Genomic DNA, 17,243 nt, shown 5'->3' with positions numbered 1-17,243 from the left:
AGCAGTGCTACATTCGAACTTCCAGGTGCTTACATCCGTGCCATTTTGAAATCTATTGGCAGCTGGTACAGTATTTAGATATGTGCCACAAGCACCCCTTGAATGTTTGCAAATCAGGAAGGTGGAGGGCTTAAACAAATAAAAATAAATTCAGTGCTCCAAGCTGAGACAACCACAGATTTCAGGTCTTGCATGATAGCTTGCCAAATACATGTTGGTTGTGTTATTTTTCTTTTTTCCTTCAATTTACGAGACCATAACTATTAGTTAAAAAGAGAGCCCAAGAGGGCAATATTTTTGATTTTGGAGCCAAGAATTGTATTTTTAATTTAATTTTTTTTAACACAGTCAGAGTGAAGTTGCTGGATTACTTGTATCTGTTGCTGCTGCTGCTGCAAGGCTTGTTGTTGTTGCTGTTGCAAGGCAGAAGAGAGCTGGAGTCTCTGCTGAGGAAGGCTTTGCCCAGGTCTGTTCACGGCAGAGCCAAGCTGAGACAACACTGAGAAAGGAGAAGGGGAAAGCAGGCAGGTCAAAGAGGTCAGGTTGAGTTGGTCAGGGGAGGAAGACATAGGAATACAGTGTAACAGGAAAGGGGGATCAATAGAATTAGTTTCAGAGTCAAATTTGGATCAGTGCAGAATAAAGTATACATGATATACATACTCTGTTAGTTAGAACATAATTTGATTATGAAGTGCTTGTGGAGACACAAAGGTTTCTCACACTGGATGTTAAGCACAAAGTTAAAGAAACATTCCTTAATGAAGTCTGGCATGAAGTTCCCTGCATTTTCATTTTGTCTTAAGTGTAACTTGTTTTCATGTGATAACCATCAATTGATGGCACTTAACTGCCCAACAAAGCAGAGAAGTGCATGCTTTAGAAGTCGAGTATTTCTCATAGAATTCATGTCCTGATAATAAACAGTAAATCATTCTGATCTAACGTAAGACTTCCTTAAGACCAAACTTCATTTCAGTGTGAATTTATCAACATAAACACTTCACTACAAAAGGAGGCTCAGCAAGCACATACCTGTGGCTTGAGGTTGCATAAAATTCCCTACTCCAGTCAGGTTAATTACAGCAGCTTGTTGGGCAGATAATGCCTGATCTTGATTGGATGGACCTTGGTCAGACCCCTAGCAAAAATGAAAAGCTTGATCCTTATTACCAAACTTTCGTATCAATGAATAAGCAAATAAAGCCAGTGTGAAGGCAAACTTCTGAAGTGCCATTTAAAAACATTAAATACTACATCATCCAGTGCGTGCCAGATACAGACTATAGTGTAGTCAATATCAGCAGAACAAACAGATACCGAATACCCCAGAACAGCTTTGTTTTGGCAGAAATGGTATTGCTGCTGTTACCCAGCAGAAGTCCACGTAGTTGTCAATTTCTCTGCAGTCTAGCAGACTACACTTCATGGTTGTAATCTTATGACAATTTCCTGTCCCACTCCCAGCCCCAGTCTTTAGAGGACCCCAAGATATCCATGTGCAAAGGTCCTAATCAATCAAAGTGTGCAAAGGCTGACACATTCCCATGTTCATATTGCACCACACGCTCCTTCATTTCAAATACAGACCCTGCTTTTAAAATTATGTTTTCAGAACACCGTAGTTTTCACAGTAATCACTTTAAAGGAATTAGTGGAGTCTGACCTAGTGTCTCCTAAAGTCAAAGGGTGCTGAATTATGACCTCTTTTAGAACTTAAATTATGCACTGATTTATAACACAGGGAAATAAAGTATATGCACAATTCAAGAAAACTGCATGGCTTATGAGTCGGAAAAAAGCTGCTTCAGTCCAGGAGCTGCAATACTTCTTTAGCATTACATTATAATGCTAAGATCTAGGAAAACCAGACCAAAAGATTGCACGTTGAGACATCATCATCTCCATGATGAGTAAAGAGACATAGAACCACCATGTAGGGAAAATCCCGAAGTATGAGAGGCATATTAATCCCTAAGCATATTTATATTATATTGGTAGCACAGAAAACTATTGTTTCTGAGCCTAAGCTTTCTCACTAAGCACTGAGAGTACATACATCCCTCTCCTTATCAAGCTAAGGAATCTAGTGTTTTAATATCTCATTATAGCCAACAATCCCCTCCTCTATAATGCAAGGTATGAGAGAAATTCCTTAGGGTGGTTTAACCAATGCAGAGATTGATTTTCTCCAGAACTTCCTGCCACAAGAACTATGCTTATGTCAGCCTTTTTATTAATGCCCGCCCTTGATATTCAATATCTAGAAAATAAAATCCAACAGTACAAGGTCACTTTTTTTTTTTAGTAGTTCAACTACTAAATGACATTCAGAGATTCGGATGCTGTGAACAAATTGGGAAGTTTCCGTTAAACTGTCCCACAATCCAGAACAAGACCTGTGGCACAGGAGGCTATATACCATAAAAAATTTCAGAGAGGCATCTTATTTATGAACAGTCTACAGTATCACAAATGAAATTATGACAGACTTGAGTATGCAGTAGAGAGTATTTGGTAAGCAGAAGGCTTGTGTGTCTGAGAACACAAAAGCAGAGCAGCAAGTTTTCTCACACTGCTGCATCAATGTTGGTTAGGGTTTTTAAGTACTAACCTGGTACTTGCACCTTAGGATTTTTAAGGTGCAACTGGTCACTCAAAATTTGTCATTTGAGGATGGATCAGTGTCTATCGCCTTTAACACTAATTACAGGCAGCAATAGAGCAAATGTCTTAAGATTAAAGCTTTAAAGACAACTAGTAGTTTCTTTGGTGTAAAGAAAATTCTGCTGAACTACAGCAGCAAGGTTTGTAAGCCAACTCAGCAGTGTCAGTAACAAGTTTTTGTTTCTCTGTAACAGTCCTCACTGCATTTTTTCTCTGTTCATCTGATATATCTATTTGTTATGATAAAGCACTAAGCTGATTTTACACCACTCATACAGTGGGGCTGGTTCTCTTCATGTCAGAGTCAGACAGTGCTCAGCAGTTGTTACAGATTTTCTATACAGGATATAAAGAAAGAAGTATAACCCAGCTCCAGCCATGGTAAGAGCCACTGCACTCTTTGCTGTTTGAGAAAGTTTAGGAGGAAGAGTTTCAGATCTATGGGGTAATGGCTCATTTACTTGTGTAGATGGGGAGGAGAAACTGTTTCCTCCACACACCCCAGACTGTTTCCTCCACACACCTCCACACACTCCTGTTCTCCTTGTTGCTGGGGACTACAGGTTGTAGGCTGCTGAGATTGTTACTGTGGAGAAAACTGTGACAGCTGCTGCTGGAGTGAGTTAAAAATAAGTGAACCACCTGGAAGCTGTTGAAGATTAAAAACAAAAGGCATAATTCAATCAAACTGCTGAGTTTCCTACTGTTCTAGGATGAACTATTGATAGTGGTGTACTTCCCAGAGGCTTGATTTTTGTTTTGTAATTAATGCCTTTAAAATCAATCAATTTATAATTGTTGCTGTTTCTGAAAAAGGCTCATGCTCTAAAAACAAACTTGCATTAACTTACAGAAAGATATTTCCAGAGGAAAATATTTAATTAAAATGGCAGATACTGTACTGATACTAGAAAGATAAATGCCAGTCTTCAACTGCACTGTATACCATTTTCACTTTCAGAATATTCCACTGAATTTTAATAGATAGTGAAATGGGTTTGATTACTACCCCTTATTCCAGCTTTAACTGCACTTATTTCAGCTGAATTGTTCTTGGTTTATATGAGTGGCAGAGCTGCCTTGAAAGAATGTCCTTCAACATGTAATCACTCAAATACAAGCATTTAATTCTACAGAAGAGCTCTATTCTGGCGTAACTGCCTCCTGTGCCTGCCCTTTTCCATGTTTCTGGAGTGTACAGGAGTGGGAAGAGGAAGTAGCAAAGCTAGTAGTAATTTTTTGAAGTGTGGTGCAACCTATGAGGAACACATTAGCTCCAATTCTGCACCGGCTACTGGCAGCTGACTTCAAGGTCCGGGATCTCCACCCAGTTCCACAAACAACCCCTGCTCTGCTTTTAAATGCAACTCTGACGTAATAAATGCTGCTCATGTTTGTATTTGTATGTATGCTTAGTGTAAATAAAGCATTTACAGTCCTTCTAAACTCCCTATCTTACATGAACTTTGATTTTCAAAAACTCTAAACCTACCTGTGCATGCTGAGCTTGGCTTTTAGGCATTCTAAGTGTAACCTCTGTGTGATTCTACTACACTGTTTTGAACACTATAATTGTAACACTGTAGTCTATGATCTGCAATGAAACCTTATGCAAATCGATTCTACTACACTGTTTTGAACACTATAATTGTAACTTTAGTCTGTGATCTGCAATGAAACCTTATGCAAATTCTGAAAGATTGTATTTTAGGATTAATATTTTGAATCCAAATGTCAGCATCTTTATATTGTTACTGGGAATTATCTGCTTTTTTCTGAGCTAGGAATAGAACTTCCACCTGGTATGTCTATGGAAATGTCTTTTCTCTTATTCTAAGCCTTTTAAATAAGCAATTAAGATTTGCAGTAAATGGTCTGACCAAATGGCTCCAAAGATCTGTGTGGGGCAGTGCAGTAAGCAGCACTAAGAAGGTCTCTACAGAAAGATAAGAAATTATCATTATTATTGTGTCCAAGTATATAAATTACCTGTAGAAGATTTAAGGGCCGAAGATTTGATGTATTTTTCAAACCAAATGGGCTGCCTGTTAAAGAAAACATCTTTTTATTAGTAGTGAGTCTTTACTCAGTTGTATTTGTGTTTTGCACTACACCTTTCCACTGGGACTATTTCTAAACATCTGGAAGTTGGAAAACTGGCAAGTGTAAATTGAGTGTAAATTTAATACTAAGTGTATAATAATACAAGTATAATAAAAGTGTAATACTGGCAAGTGTAAATTAAGGGTAAACTTAATACAATGCTGCATTTTCCATAATGCAGTTCAGTTATTCAGACTCAAAGTGCACAAGAACTGACTAAACAGAATGAAAGCTGTATCACTACATAACATTATACCCTGTGACCTATAACCTGTTCAATTCACAAACGTGATTGTGGAGAACACCACAGCAGTTATTTTTCAGTGATCTTTCTTCTGCCTTTAAAAAGCTTTACTGTTTGTACAGTAAATCCAAAAAAGCCCAAGGGCTCAATGAAGTAATACACTCTAACCAAACGGAAAACAATCCCTCCCCAAATCTGAGCAATGCTCCAGGAAGACAGCAGCTATCAAACAGAAATCCTGGAGGTCTTGCACAGACCTAGCTCAGCTCACTACTTGCATCTGTTGTGTGGGTGACAGCACAGCATGTACAAATCTGTGACACCTAACTGGTAGAAGTTGATAGTGCTTGAAAGGACAGAAGTAGACTAAAAGCGATCCTCATGAACTAAAGAAATGGTCCAAAACTCAGTAACACTGATTTAAAAAAAGACAAATGATCAAGTACAAAGTTGTTACTATCTTTGTGTCTATACAGCAAGAAAGGACACGAGAAGTTACAGGAGGTCACAAACATATCCAAATCATCCATATCACAAACTACAGAGCACACAAAAGAAAAGAACCTCTTCACACAGTTTACATTTATAAAATTCACTGTCACAAGATGCTGTAGAGATTCCAAAAATATACAATTAGATAAAAAACCCAATTAGATAAATCCACAGACTAGAAATCTAGCACAGGATATTAAGCACAAAGATCCATGTGGATATTCTTCAGCTGAGAAAGTCTCAAAGCTGCAGATTGCCAGAAGAGGTACAGTTGTAGACAAGGGATGTTTCATTTCACACTTTTGCCTCATCTCAAACACTCTCCTCAGTATCCTCTAATGGCAACTGTCAGGGATAGAATATAAACTGGATGGATTTTTGGCCTAAACTAGTAAAGCCATTCTTATGTTAAGGTAATGCTGTTGCAAAAAATACAGATAAAAAATAGGCAGACCTCATTTGGGGAAATGTTAACAGGAATGTTGTGAAAGAGATGAGATGCATTTATTCTGCTGTGCTCCACAGTGGTAAATCAGCCAAGCTCAGGCTTGTGTCCCGTTTTGGTTATCACATTTTAAGAAGGATGTAAGCAAATTGGACAGTCTAGAAAAGAGTGACAGGATTATGAAAGGTTTGAAAAATACGACCTATCAGAAAAAGACAAATGTGGGACATGACAGCATGTTTGATACTTAGAAGGTAAAGAGAAAGAGTGAACAACTATTTTTCACATCTGAAGGATATAGGAGGAAAAAAAAATTGCAATTCAGGAGATGCACTGTAATTAGAAGGAAACATTTTGCATTGATAATGAGCCGCTCCAAACAGCTACTGAGGAAGACTGGAATCTTCTTCAGTGAAGATATTTAAATACAGTTTAGATAAACATTGGTTCAGTATGGTTTAGACAGATTTAACTCTTAGCATAAGGGATGGATATCTTGAAGTCTTCTACTGTTCTCATTCTATAACCATACACTAGACCTTTTTTTAATTATATGTTCAGAAAAAATAAACTGATAATTTAAATTGTACTTTTAAGATTTATATAGTTGCATTTGAAGCAATAAGGAGCTACTTTAAGATTTATATAGATGCATTTGAAGGCAATAAGGAGCTACTTAATTGTTGTACAAGAATAAAGTAGTACCAGGGCCAGAATAAAATGCCCCACACATTCAGAAAGTGAGGCCGTTTTCTTAAATTCAATGATGACTTTTCTGGCAGTCACCATTATCAAAATTTCATTTAAATTCAGATTTTCTCTCGAACTTCTTATTGAGTGCACCAAACTGTGTATCCCCCACCTAGCTCACCAAAAACCAGCTTCAAATAAACTCCAACACAGCCTATACCTTGAATACAAACACATATATGTTGTTCCTGAGCTCCAGCCACCAAATACACAACCTCTTCACACAATGGCCACTTCAGTCCATTTTTCTCACAGAATTTTCACACTGTGCCTGTCTGAAGGGTGGCTTTTCCACTCAGTCACACTGACCTGCTTGGGAGGCAGATTGCATTGCAGCGGGCAGCGCACTTGGTACCAGACCTCCTGGGGGTAAAATGCCACTCAGATTTATACCTGCAGGGGCTATGGCACCAGTGTTGCACCCCAACATAGGGTTTGAACCACTCATCAGTGACTGTGCTCCACTGTAGAAGAGGAAAGACAACACATCAAACCCAAGTGGCACAAGTAAATCTGAATAACCAAATTGTTGACCTCTGTGTCATGGCAAATAAATCAATAGCTTGCCGTAAATTATGGGACTATGGATAAAGCATCAATACAGCTTAAAAAAATTGTTTTGCCTAGAGCTTAACATATATTTCATATTATGAGCACATTCTCTTTTTTTTTCTTTGATATCAACTGTTAAAAATAAACAAGTGGTCCTTTCATTCTAGAAATACTAAAAGGTCAGCAGTCTTCAAAATGGTTCTACTATCATAAAAGGAACAGGTTTATTTAAAAAAGTCCAATTTATCAACAGTGACCAGCTGCTGAACACCTTAGCTGGATAATTTGAATGTCTGATACCTGCATTGAAGCACACTATGTGTCTTACACTGACCATCAAAATCACAGACTTTTCCTTAGTCTAAAAAGGAGTTCATGTTACACCATACCATCTATACTTGACAGCATTTATTATTTTTTTCAAACCACAAAATGAGTTTTAAGGATCAAAGAGTGTTTCACCGCAATGCTTTCTCAAATTGATAGAAACAAATCTGTTCCCATTTTTCATTTAGATTGGTCTGCATATGATATTCTACCTCCCCTCTGATTAATAAAAAGTTTTCAAACTTACAGAGCAAAACCTCAGAAATCACTTAAATTGAGATAAAGCTTCCAGAAATGAACCTATACAACTCCACAAAGATGAAAGCAATAAAGGCCTTGCTTAAGAGATCTTTTCAATAATCTAATAGTAGTTGACTTCTATTTGAGAAATACAAATAGTTTCTAGGGTCTCTTCACTTTGTAATTACAAAGTGAGTGATCTTTTTGAACTGCAGATCCTGAAAAATATTTACCCTAATGGATGGTGGACAGTCCTGGATCACACCCCCTCCCACCAACCAACCAACCCCTATGGCAAATTAAGAAACCATCATAACAAAAGACTTACCACACAGAGCCCACTACATTGATGAAGTTAAGTCCTGCAGGGTTTGCCATGACCTGGGTGGAGGTTGTTCCTGTAGTAATGGATGTTACCATGGTGGAAAGAGGAATGGTCATTACAGGCAGTGCCTGGCTCAGAGACATTTGCTGCTGAGCAAACGGGGTTAACAAAGTGGGCTGAGGGGTGAAGCCTGAATCTTGGGGAGTAGGGGTGGCAGAAAGGGTAATAGGAGTTGAGCTCTGAGCATCAGGAGGGTGTGGGGTCGATGAAGGGGTGTTGGTTGGAGTAGGAGTAGATGGTTTAGGAGTTCCAGACCCTGCTCATTGAGAAAAATAAAAAGTGCTAGTTTGTTATAAAAGGCCAGTCCTTTTTGTATAAGGTTAATGGAATCTTACTTAGCATTGACAATTTCTTCTGTTTTTTAGACTGCAAGTGTTAATTTCTACATGACAAGTGTTGCAGCACACACTCATTGTTAAGGATGCAGTAGAATCACAAAGAAAATCTCCATGCTTCATTCCTTGTGGCATACACCAATTTCTATTTTCCTTTAAGGCTTCCATAATCCATCAAGTCATAATTCTATTCAGAAACACTTAATTTCTTAGTGACCATTTTAACCCAATTGATGTTCATCCTAAACTGTTAAACAAATAGTATAATAGTATCCATGTACTGCCTGCACAACAGGTTGTGTTAAAAACTTATCATGGAAAACAAGAGTCAGCAAGATCACGTACAATTTCAATGATCATGGGGCTGATCTAAATTTCATCAGATAGTCAAACTGCAATTTTCCAAGTATCAACCAAATAAAAAGCAACTATCTAGTACTTAAGAACCATAGAAGAGGATAATACTGCATCTTTAAAAGCTACTGTGTAATTCTTTCTACTTAAATGTAACACATACAGCTGTATTTGTTGCAGATGCAGTAGGCAAAAGTTATCAATAGAAAAACAAAAAAAAAAACCCCAAAAAACTTGAGCTGGTTTCTTTTTGTTTTTCTTTTTTTTTGTTTTAGCTTTCATGTCCTGCAGAAAGAAAGGAAATAAATATGAATGGTGACCAGAGCCTTAAAGTAACTGTGTGCAGCAGATTTACACAATTCATAACACTAACATAAAACCAGACTCATTATTTTGGAAGAAAACTTAAGTTTTCTTTTTTATCTTGTGCAAAACAAGAAGGCAGAAAAGTTACACCTTTTGCGCTACCCAGATTTTAAATTATTTAATGCAAAAAAGCATATTATAATATCATGCAGGATACTGGAATGTGCAGTATACAATTATTCATAAAAAATTGAGAAGCTGCATCTATGGTTTCCTATTTGTACAGATCTGTTCACGAAATGGCTCAAGACACATACATGTTTTAGAAAACGTTTATGATCTACAGCTAAGATTACAATGATCCCTGTCAGTGTTAATGAAAATACTTTAACTAGGATGTCACTTCTGATTGAAATTTGCATTTTTACACCTGAGAATATGGTGCTATCATCAGCAGCATCACCACCACACTTGCAATCAGCAATGATTTGTAAAACAGTGTAGGAGTGTTTTTAAAAAATCATCTTATCGTTTATTGTATAATCACCTTGGGACTGATCAGATTATATACATACACAGATACACAACTGCACCAGCTCCTATAACATTTAAAAAACCAGATGCTTAAATAATGTAAAAGCAAATTGATCTAACATACTGTTTTTACACTGGAGGAAAAAAAATCTACACTTTGGAATTTATCTCATCACATCATCTACCAGCCTTTCATATATGAGATCATGCTAGTTGCATAAAATGTATTAAAACGTATACACAGAGGGTGCATACATATATATACAGAAAACGAACACAGTTACAATAAACATAAAATACATACAGTGAACAAGAGACCTGCCTGAAGCTGCACAACTGATACAATTTAGGGTACACTGTACACTTAAGTTTCATCATTCCACAGGTTAAGAAGTTTATCTCAGGAAGCATTTATGCAAAAGCCTAAGATTTAATGGAGAATTTAGGTCGTGACTCACTTTGTGAAGAGCTCGCAGGAGACATGGCAGCTGGAGACAGCATGCTAACTTGATTAAGATCCATAGATTGTTTCCGAGAAAGACCAGCAGGCTTAGAGGGAGGAGGTGGAGTTGGGGATTTTAGATGGCCACTTGACTGTTGTGAACTAAAAATATTACCTGAAAAAGCATAATTAAAAGACATTACTATTCTGTGAGTACATGTTCGCTTGAATATTAGGTAACACTTTTGTGAACAATATAATCATAAATTTAAAAAAAAGCAACCAAAAAACCCCATGCTCTTCTCACAGATAGGATTCCGATATTTTTTAATTAAATCTTTGCTAAAGGGATATCCTTTCATTTTACAACAGCCAGAACATGTTAAAATTAGATGTTTCAGTCGAAAAATAATTACCTGAAGAGCTACTTCCTGAACTTGAAGGTAATTTGATAGGAGGAGGTCGGTGTTTTACACCTTTCCCCAGTACTGAAGACTGAACAGAGCCTGACACACTTTCTGGCTGCTGGGAGGAAAGAGAAATTAACACTACCAAGCAATGACGAGAGCTTTCACATAGCTGACAGAAAAGACAATTCATCAACTGATTTGTATGAAGGCTTCTCAGAACTATGACAATATTCCTTTCAGCCACTTCAGATGCTTACGTATTTATTTTACAAAAAATAACCCATGATGAATGCTCTTTAGATAGACTTTACCATCAAGAAGCAGTATGAAAGTGCTAGTAAAAAAATTAAACTGAGCAAAGAAATAAGTAATATAAGAGTTTCACTTTTCTCCATAATTCTGGAATCTTTTGTAGTAATTTTCACAAACACAAAAGTGATGAATACACCTGAAATAATAAAACATTTAGGTTTTATTTGAAAAATTACATAATTTCATTCATTCACTCTGTATATACCTGCCATTTTCACTCAAGACAGACTTAAAGAACAGGATCAGAATTCTTCATTCTGGGAGCAAGATTTCAAATAAATATAGGAAAATCCTGAATGCAGATAAATCAACACACATTTCCCCAACGGCTTCAGTGGCACCAGAACTAAATCCATAATTCCAAAAGCTGACATTGTCTAAAGACTCAACAGTGAAATGCACTTGCAGTCTATGTGTTTTTACCTTATAGCAGATATCCATAAATGACAGTAATGTTTAAACAAACATACAGTTTGCAAACTGCTGAAACTAGGACATGAAGCTGGCAATTCAGTGAAAGGATTATTTCAATACTGGAGTCTCACTTAAATTGCATGAGCTAAGAAATCAGAGCATTGTACAGAATCACCATTTTTGGTGAGCTTAACTTCCACTGATTCTCAGTAATAAGAGACAGTCCCTCTACATGTTTCTAATTGCCTGCTTATAAAAAAGAATCTTTTGAGGAAAATTCTGAGGACTACCTTCCTATTTTTCTATTAAAATCTGCTTTCTTAGTTTTGAAAATAAAGACCAATGTCCCATTCCAATGGTAACTAGATCATTAAATATGGTAACCTGAGTAACACTAGTCCAGCTTTTGGCAGGGGCTTGTACAGGCAGACAAGTTGATTTTGGCAAGCACCCTTCCACCCATTTATTATATGATTTTAATGTGTATATATACACATGCATGTGTATGTGCACATACACAGAAACATCCCTATCCCTTTCTGCATCTGCTGGCCTTAGAATGCTGCTGGTTTTGCCTGACACCAGGAACTATCTCCTTCAGAAAAACATTGCTGGAGTTTTTAAGTAGATATTTAGGGGAAAGATGTCAAGGAAATACCCCAGGGGGTACAAATCTCATTTACTAGCCCAAGTATAACATACAGCTCACTGCTGAAGTACTGACTCTGACCAAACAAAGCCAGAAGCAGCAAATAAATGTAAGGCAATGCCAACAGGCAGGAAAATTTGGGAATGCAAGGGTTTATACTGGAAATGTAGAAATGTGTGTGCATGTAGACATACACACTTTAAAGTTGTTGGGGTTTCTGTTTTGTAGTGGGTTTTTTGTGTTTTTTTGTATGTTTGAGGGATTTTTGCCTTTGGCTTTTTGTTTCTTTTGTTTGTATTGGTTTTTGTTTGGGTGGGGTTTTTTTTAAGTTTTCCTCTACAAATTGAAGACAAAATAATTTAAATTTCTAAAGGTAAAAGAAGTTTAGCTACTCCATCTGCTCCTGTGTTTACTGACCTGCAAAACAAGACACACAGCTGCATTTTACTGTACTGCTCTGTGAAAAGTTCACCTGAACAGGGGAAAATGCTAAAACAAAACTCTGGAGCTGCATGGTACAGAGCCAATCCCTCAACCCTCAAAACAGCTAAAAGACAACATTTGAACATTGAAAACATAAATGCTTTCCACTAACTTTTCCAATACACTCACATTGAATGATCATGACCATAATGCATTTAAAAATTCATTCAGGATAACATTTTTAGGTTATTTTACTGTTAAATGTGGATAGCAAAACTTATTCTAATAATTCAAGAATTAAGTGCAAATAAAAGAAATCTGTAGCTTGATAAACTCACTTCCATTTCCTTCCCTGGAGAAAGATGACTGACTGATCCACTTGAATTATGAAACATTTTCACAGTACATTTAGCTTCATTTTGCACTAACTCCTGGTACTGGTTCACCACCCTGAAACAAACAATAAGGACATAAAAAGATTAACAAATTTGAACTTCCAAAGTAGATACTTAAGAGATAAACACATAACTGTATATGTTATAGTCATATATTTTTTATATTGTGTAAGCATATATCTATATTACATAAAGATGCACATCTATAAAACATACTAATACCTCTTTGTATCTTTCAACATTATATTCCTGGGCTCTTAGATTTATTCAGTTGTAACTTTTAATCTCTTTTTTTTCCTAATACAAAACACAGTGTAAGAAACACTCTACTGGAGGAATATCGAGAACAACAGAACAGTTCCATTCCCAAAAGCAACTGCAGATCTTTGGGATATCAGTCAACAGGGATCCCCTTCCCCCTTTTTTACAGAGATCCAGAATATTTTATAGAAGTGTCTCTTCTGGTTATGCTGCCTGTGAAACAGTCACCTCTCCTTCAGCTTGAGGTCTGTTTCAGATGAGGAGACTAAATGCAAGGGCTGAACAATACTCCCCTGTGAGCATTATGACAGACATGTGATAAAGCATCAGGGAAACAAGTTTAAAATACTGATCTATCAAATTATCTGAATCAGATACTACATCTCTACTAATCTAAGACAACCAAGCTGAGAAAATACTGTTTCACAAACATGAGTGGAATATACAAAATGACCCTGAAATATAAACCTGAAGTGATGTGGTCACTTACACTCTGGCAGACTGGACCTCGGTGAAAACCAGCTGGAATATTTCCATTACCTCACACCTAAATGTGATGAAATACTCTTTATTTTGATGTAGCCCTGCTTCTGTCATATGCTGTTACCTGACTAATGCAGACATAAGCAAGGGCCCTGACACACACGACAGAGGAAAGGGGGCAGTGCACTTTTTGTAGCTATTAGATTTTAGACTGACTTAAAAATTGGTGGAATCAGGGTAGTAAAATGCCATGTACTCAAAAAGGTGGTCCTGCACTCCTCTACCGTTTCTTCTTGTCCTTGTCACTGAAATCCTGTTGCTTATTCTGATGAAAGGACTTGTGCAACACAGTGACAAACATGATGCGGAAATCCCAGTTAAAACTAGGCTCTTGTAATATTGTTGTTTTACTTTTCAGCCAGCCAATCTCCCCAGTTCAGCTTACAGAACAAGAAGCAAAAGTATCAGCACAAAGGAGGCAGGAGAGAACATAAGCAAAGAGTTTCTTGATCAAAATTACCTATTTAAAAAAAAATTATTAATGATTTGTGATCAAATCAAAGACTAATTTCCCTGCCAGGCACATAAGGGTGCATGGGCATAAGAGCTATGGCATGTACGTAGCCAGCAGTATCCTATAGAAGCACAAAACTGGCTCTAACAGAGGCTGCCTTTTAAAGGTTCTGTGCTTATATGCACAGGCAATCTAATGTGATGTACTCTAACGAATACTTAAAAAAACACTTATTTTGCTGCCTCAGTTACCCCTGAACTGCTACTCCTACTCATTCTACAACTAAAATATACTGAAAAATTGGTTTATTATTTACTTCTCTAGGAAAGCGGAATCAAGACATGTGCAATACAGAAAATGAAGGTGTATAAATCTTAAATCCTAGATTACACTTCAAATGACAAGTTTAAATGAGCCATTTCCATGATTGCTAATTTACCATGCCAAATGTCAGGATGAAATTACTGCTAAGTGCTCAGAGTTCAGGTGTACTTACGTATTTGATGTCCTCTATTCTTCCTTGCTTGTTAAATACAGAAACTACACACTATTCTACTTCTTGATATGATGACTAATTCCTCTTTGTTCTGCACCTGTTTCCATAACTGTAACACTGGCAGTCATAACTGCCAAAAAGGAACAAAATTTATTATTTGTAATCAAGCCAAATAGCTGTACAAACTATATTAATTTACCTTTCAGCATCAGTCTTCGAACCAATAAGGAACCTAAAATGTAAAGTACATTTTTAGTCATGAATTAGACTAAAAGGACATATTTTTATAATCACAAAGCTTCAAACAAATGGCAGTGCTGTATTTATTTTCATACCTGCTTGAAATACAAATGATAATGCATCCATTCAATGGACTGAGTATCATTCAGTATTTGAAATATACACTTAACTTCCTAACTATATATATAATATACATACATGATCTAATATGGTCTTCTTTAACAGTAAATTACCTACAAAGCAAAAGGAAGAATATAGAAGTTTTGGATTTTATATTTTTTTTAAAAATGGAAGCAAATAACTGCTACAGAATTATTTATGTAAAAAGTACAAAGGAAAAGTTATGTATAAACCAGCACCCTACCAGTACACTCAGACTGAAATACAAACATGCTGAGGGAAGGTCAAAAACAGTCCTATGCATAATATTTTAACAAACATTTAGTTTCCATTGCTTGATTTCACTTATGCCAATTCCAATTCCCCATGAATTTCCAGACCTCCTAAATAAGTATCTCTCTTTTGTGTAACACTTACGGCTTGTAAGCTTATTGCTGTGTTTAACTTTACAAAACTTTCTCTTTCTCCAGCTCAAAAAAAAAAGTTAAAAAAATTATTTTACTGAACAACAAAAAAGTTTATTTCACCTTTCATCTCATATGACAGTTTGCTAAGGATGAGTTACCCAAGCTTTGATTAATTTTATTGTTAGTGTCTGAGCAATGATTTCCAAACCTTCTAGGCATTTAATACCCCTAAATTAATTTAATTCCCAGCCTTATTACACAACTCTAAGCTAGCACTGCTGTTCCAAAAAGGTCAGTACTAAGTATGTGTGCTGGTTTTGGCTAGGGTAGAGTTAATTTTCTCCATGGTAGCTGACACACGGCTATTTTGGATTTGTGCTAAAAACAGCATTGGTAATACAAGGATGTTTTAGCTATTCTTAAGCAGTACTGACAAAAGTCTCTCACAAGCAAAAGGGCTAGGGGTGTACAAGAAGTGGGGAAGTGACACTGCAAGGACAGCTGACCCCAAGTGACCAAAGGAAGGGATATTCTACACATACCATATGGCACCATGCTCAGCATATAAAGCCAGGGTAAAAAGATAGAGAGGATAGGGGAAGCATTTAGAGAGAAGGCACTTGTCTTTCCCAGTAACCATGAGGTGCGATGGAGCCTTGCCCTCCTGGAGACAGGCAAACACCTGCCTGCCCATGGGAAGTGGTGAATGGATTCCTTGTTTTGTTTTGCTTGCACGTGTAGGTTTTCCTAGATCTATTAAACTGTCCTTATCTCAAGCCACATGGCTCCTCACTTTTACCTTTGCTATTTTTTGCCCCATCCCACCAAGGAGGTCAGGGGAGGAGGGAGTGAGTTTGCATGGTGCCTAGCTGCTAGCTGGGGTGCTAGCTGGTATGGAAACTGTTAGTTTATCCCTAGCTCAAGTCTAGGGATAAAATATTCTTAAATATTCTTAAAACTCAGGCTGTTTTAAGATTTAAAAAAAAAGTGAGTTTGCATGGTGCCTAGCTGCTAGCTGGGGTTAAACCACGACAGTATGGAAACTAACAGTGAATAGCTCAAGTCTAGGGACAAAATATTCTTAAAACTCAGGATGTTTTAAGATTTAAAAAAAAAGTAAGAGAATGATTACATACTAGAAGATAAAAATAACTTTCATTAGCAGAACTAAAAGGTTTGCTCAGTCTCACTGCTCCTTGCCTTAGTGAAATTTATAGGCCCTACTCTGCTGCTTGGGTTCCTCCACACAAATAATCCGGTATAAACAACAAAAACAGCTGAGAGCAGAGAATCTTTGTAGAACCACAGCCAAAACCAGCATACTCCAAACAATTCAAAATTATGAAGCTTCTCAGAAGCTCACGTTTTCCTTCATTTATTTACTTCAACTGGATCTAAGAGTAAATAGAGTATAGTCATATCTTATGCTTTCATAGCATCAGGCAAATTTTGAGGACAATCACAATTCTGAGCATCACCAAAAAGAAGGGCAACAACATCTCACAGTGTCTCCACAATTTTCATGACTGGATTTGCAGGCGATCTTATTTCTCCCCCAATATATTTTAATGTAAAAGAATGTACTAATTTAACGCAAAAGTACATTTGAAATATGTACTTGTGTTGCTTGTACACATTTTGGTTTGGGTTTTTTGTGGTTAAAAAAATCTTAAGTCAGACTTCTAGCTCTAGTGTATTTCTGTGACTGAAAATGACAAAAAATGTTTGTTTTCCTCCACCTACTGATCACAGCATAGTTTAAAAAAAGAACACGTAACTTACTGTGAGGGAGTTAATAGGTTGTCATTTTCCTCATCACCTTTGAGTGTCTGAATTTTACCATAGTACAAGGGATTGCCAAGAGACTGAAAAATGGTCAGTTTTGTTTTTTGAACCTGATTACCAACTTCACATTCAAACACATAATCATCCTTCATTTCCTG

At 36.8% G+C, this 17,243-nt stretch overlaps 1 protein-coding gene across 11 annotated transcripts in view; it reads right to left on the bottom strand.

The window, feature by feature from the left end:
* Positions 1 to 17,243, bottom strand: part of SUPT20H (SPT20 homolog, SAGA complex component) — a 29,787-nt gene that overhangs the window by 991 nt on the left and 11,553 nt on the right. For 2 of the 11 annotated variants that reach the window (XM_039696583.1, XM_039696584.1), the window contains exons 14-23: positions 17,083 to 17,240; positions 14,733 to 14,765; positions 12,723 to 12,834; positions 10,593 to 10,701; positions 10,193 to 10,351; positions 8,149 to 8,461; positions 7,011 to 7,165; positions 4,657 to 4,712; positions 1,036 to 1,141; positions 372 to 499 (exon numbers count right to left, since the gene is read on the bottom strand). In XM_039696583.1, the coding sequence (XP_039552517.1) occupies positions 372 to 499; positions 1,036 to 1,141; positions 4,657 to 4,712; positions 7,011 to 7,165; positions 8,149 to 8,461; positions 10,193 to 10,351; positions 10,593 to 10,701; positions 12,723 to 12,834; positions 14,733 to 14,765; positions 17,083 to 17,240 (1,329 nt within the window). The other 9 variants (XM_039696585.1, XM_039696587.1, XM_039696588.1 and 6 more) reach the window with 7 other exon arrangements.

This window comes from Passer montanus, unplaced genomic scaffold (genome assembly GCF_014805655.1).
Source record: "Passer montanus isolate IOZ18808 unplaced genomic scaffold, ASM1480565v1 scaffold99, whole genome shotgun sequence".
NCBI classification, from domain to species: Eukaryota; Metazoa; Chordata; class Aves; order Passeriformes; family Passeridae; genus Passer; species Passer montanus.
The sequence above is the reverse complement of the archived record's forward strand: the minus strand, read 5'-3'. Positions and strand labels throughout refer to the sequence as shown.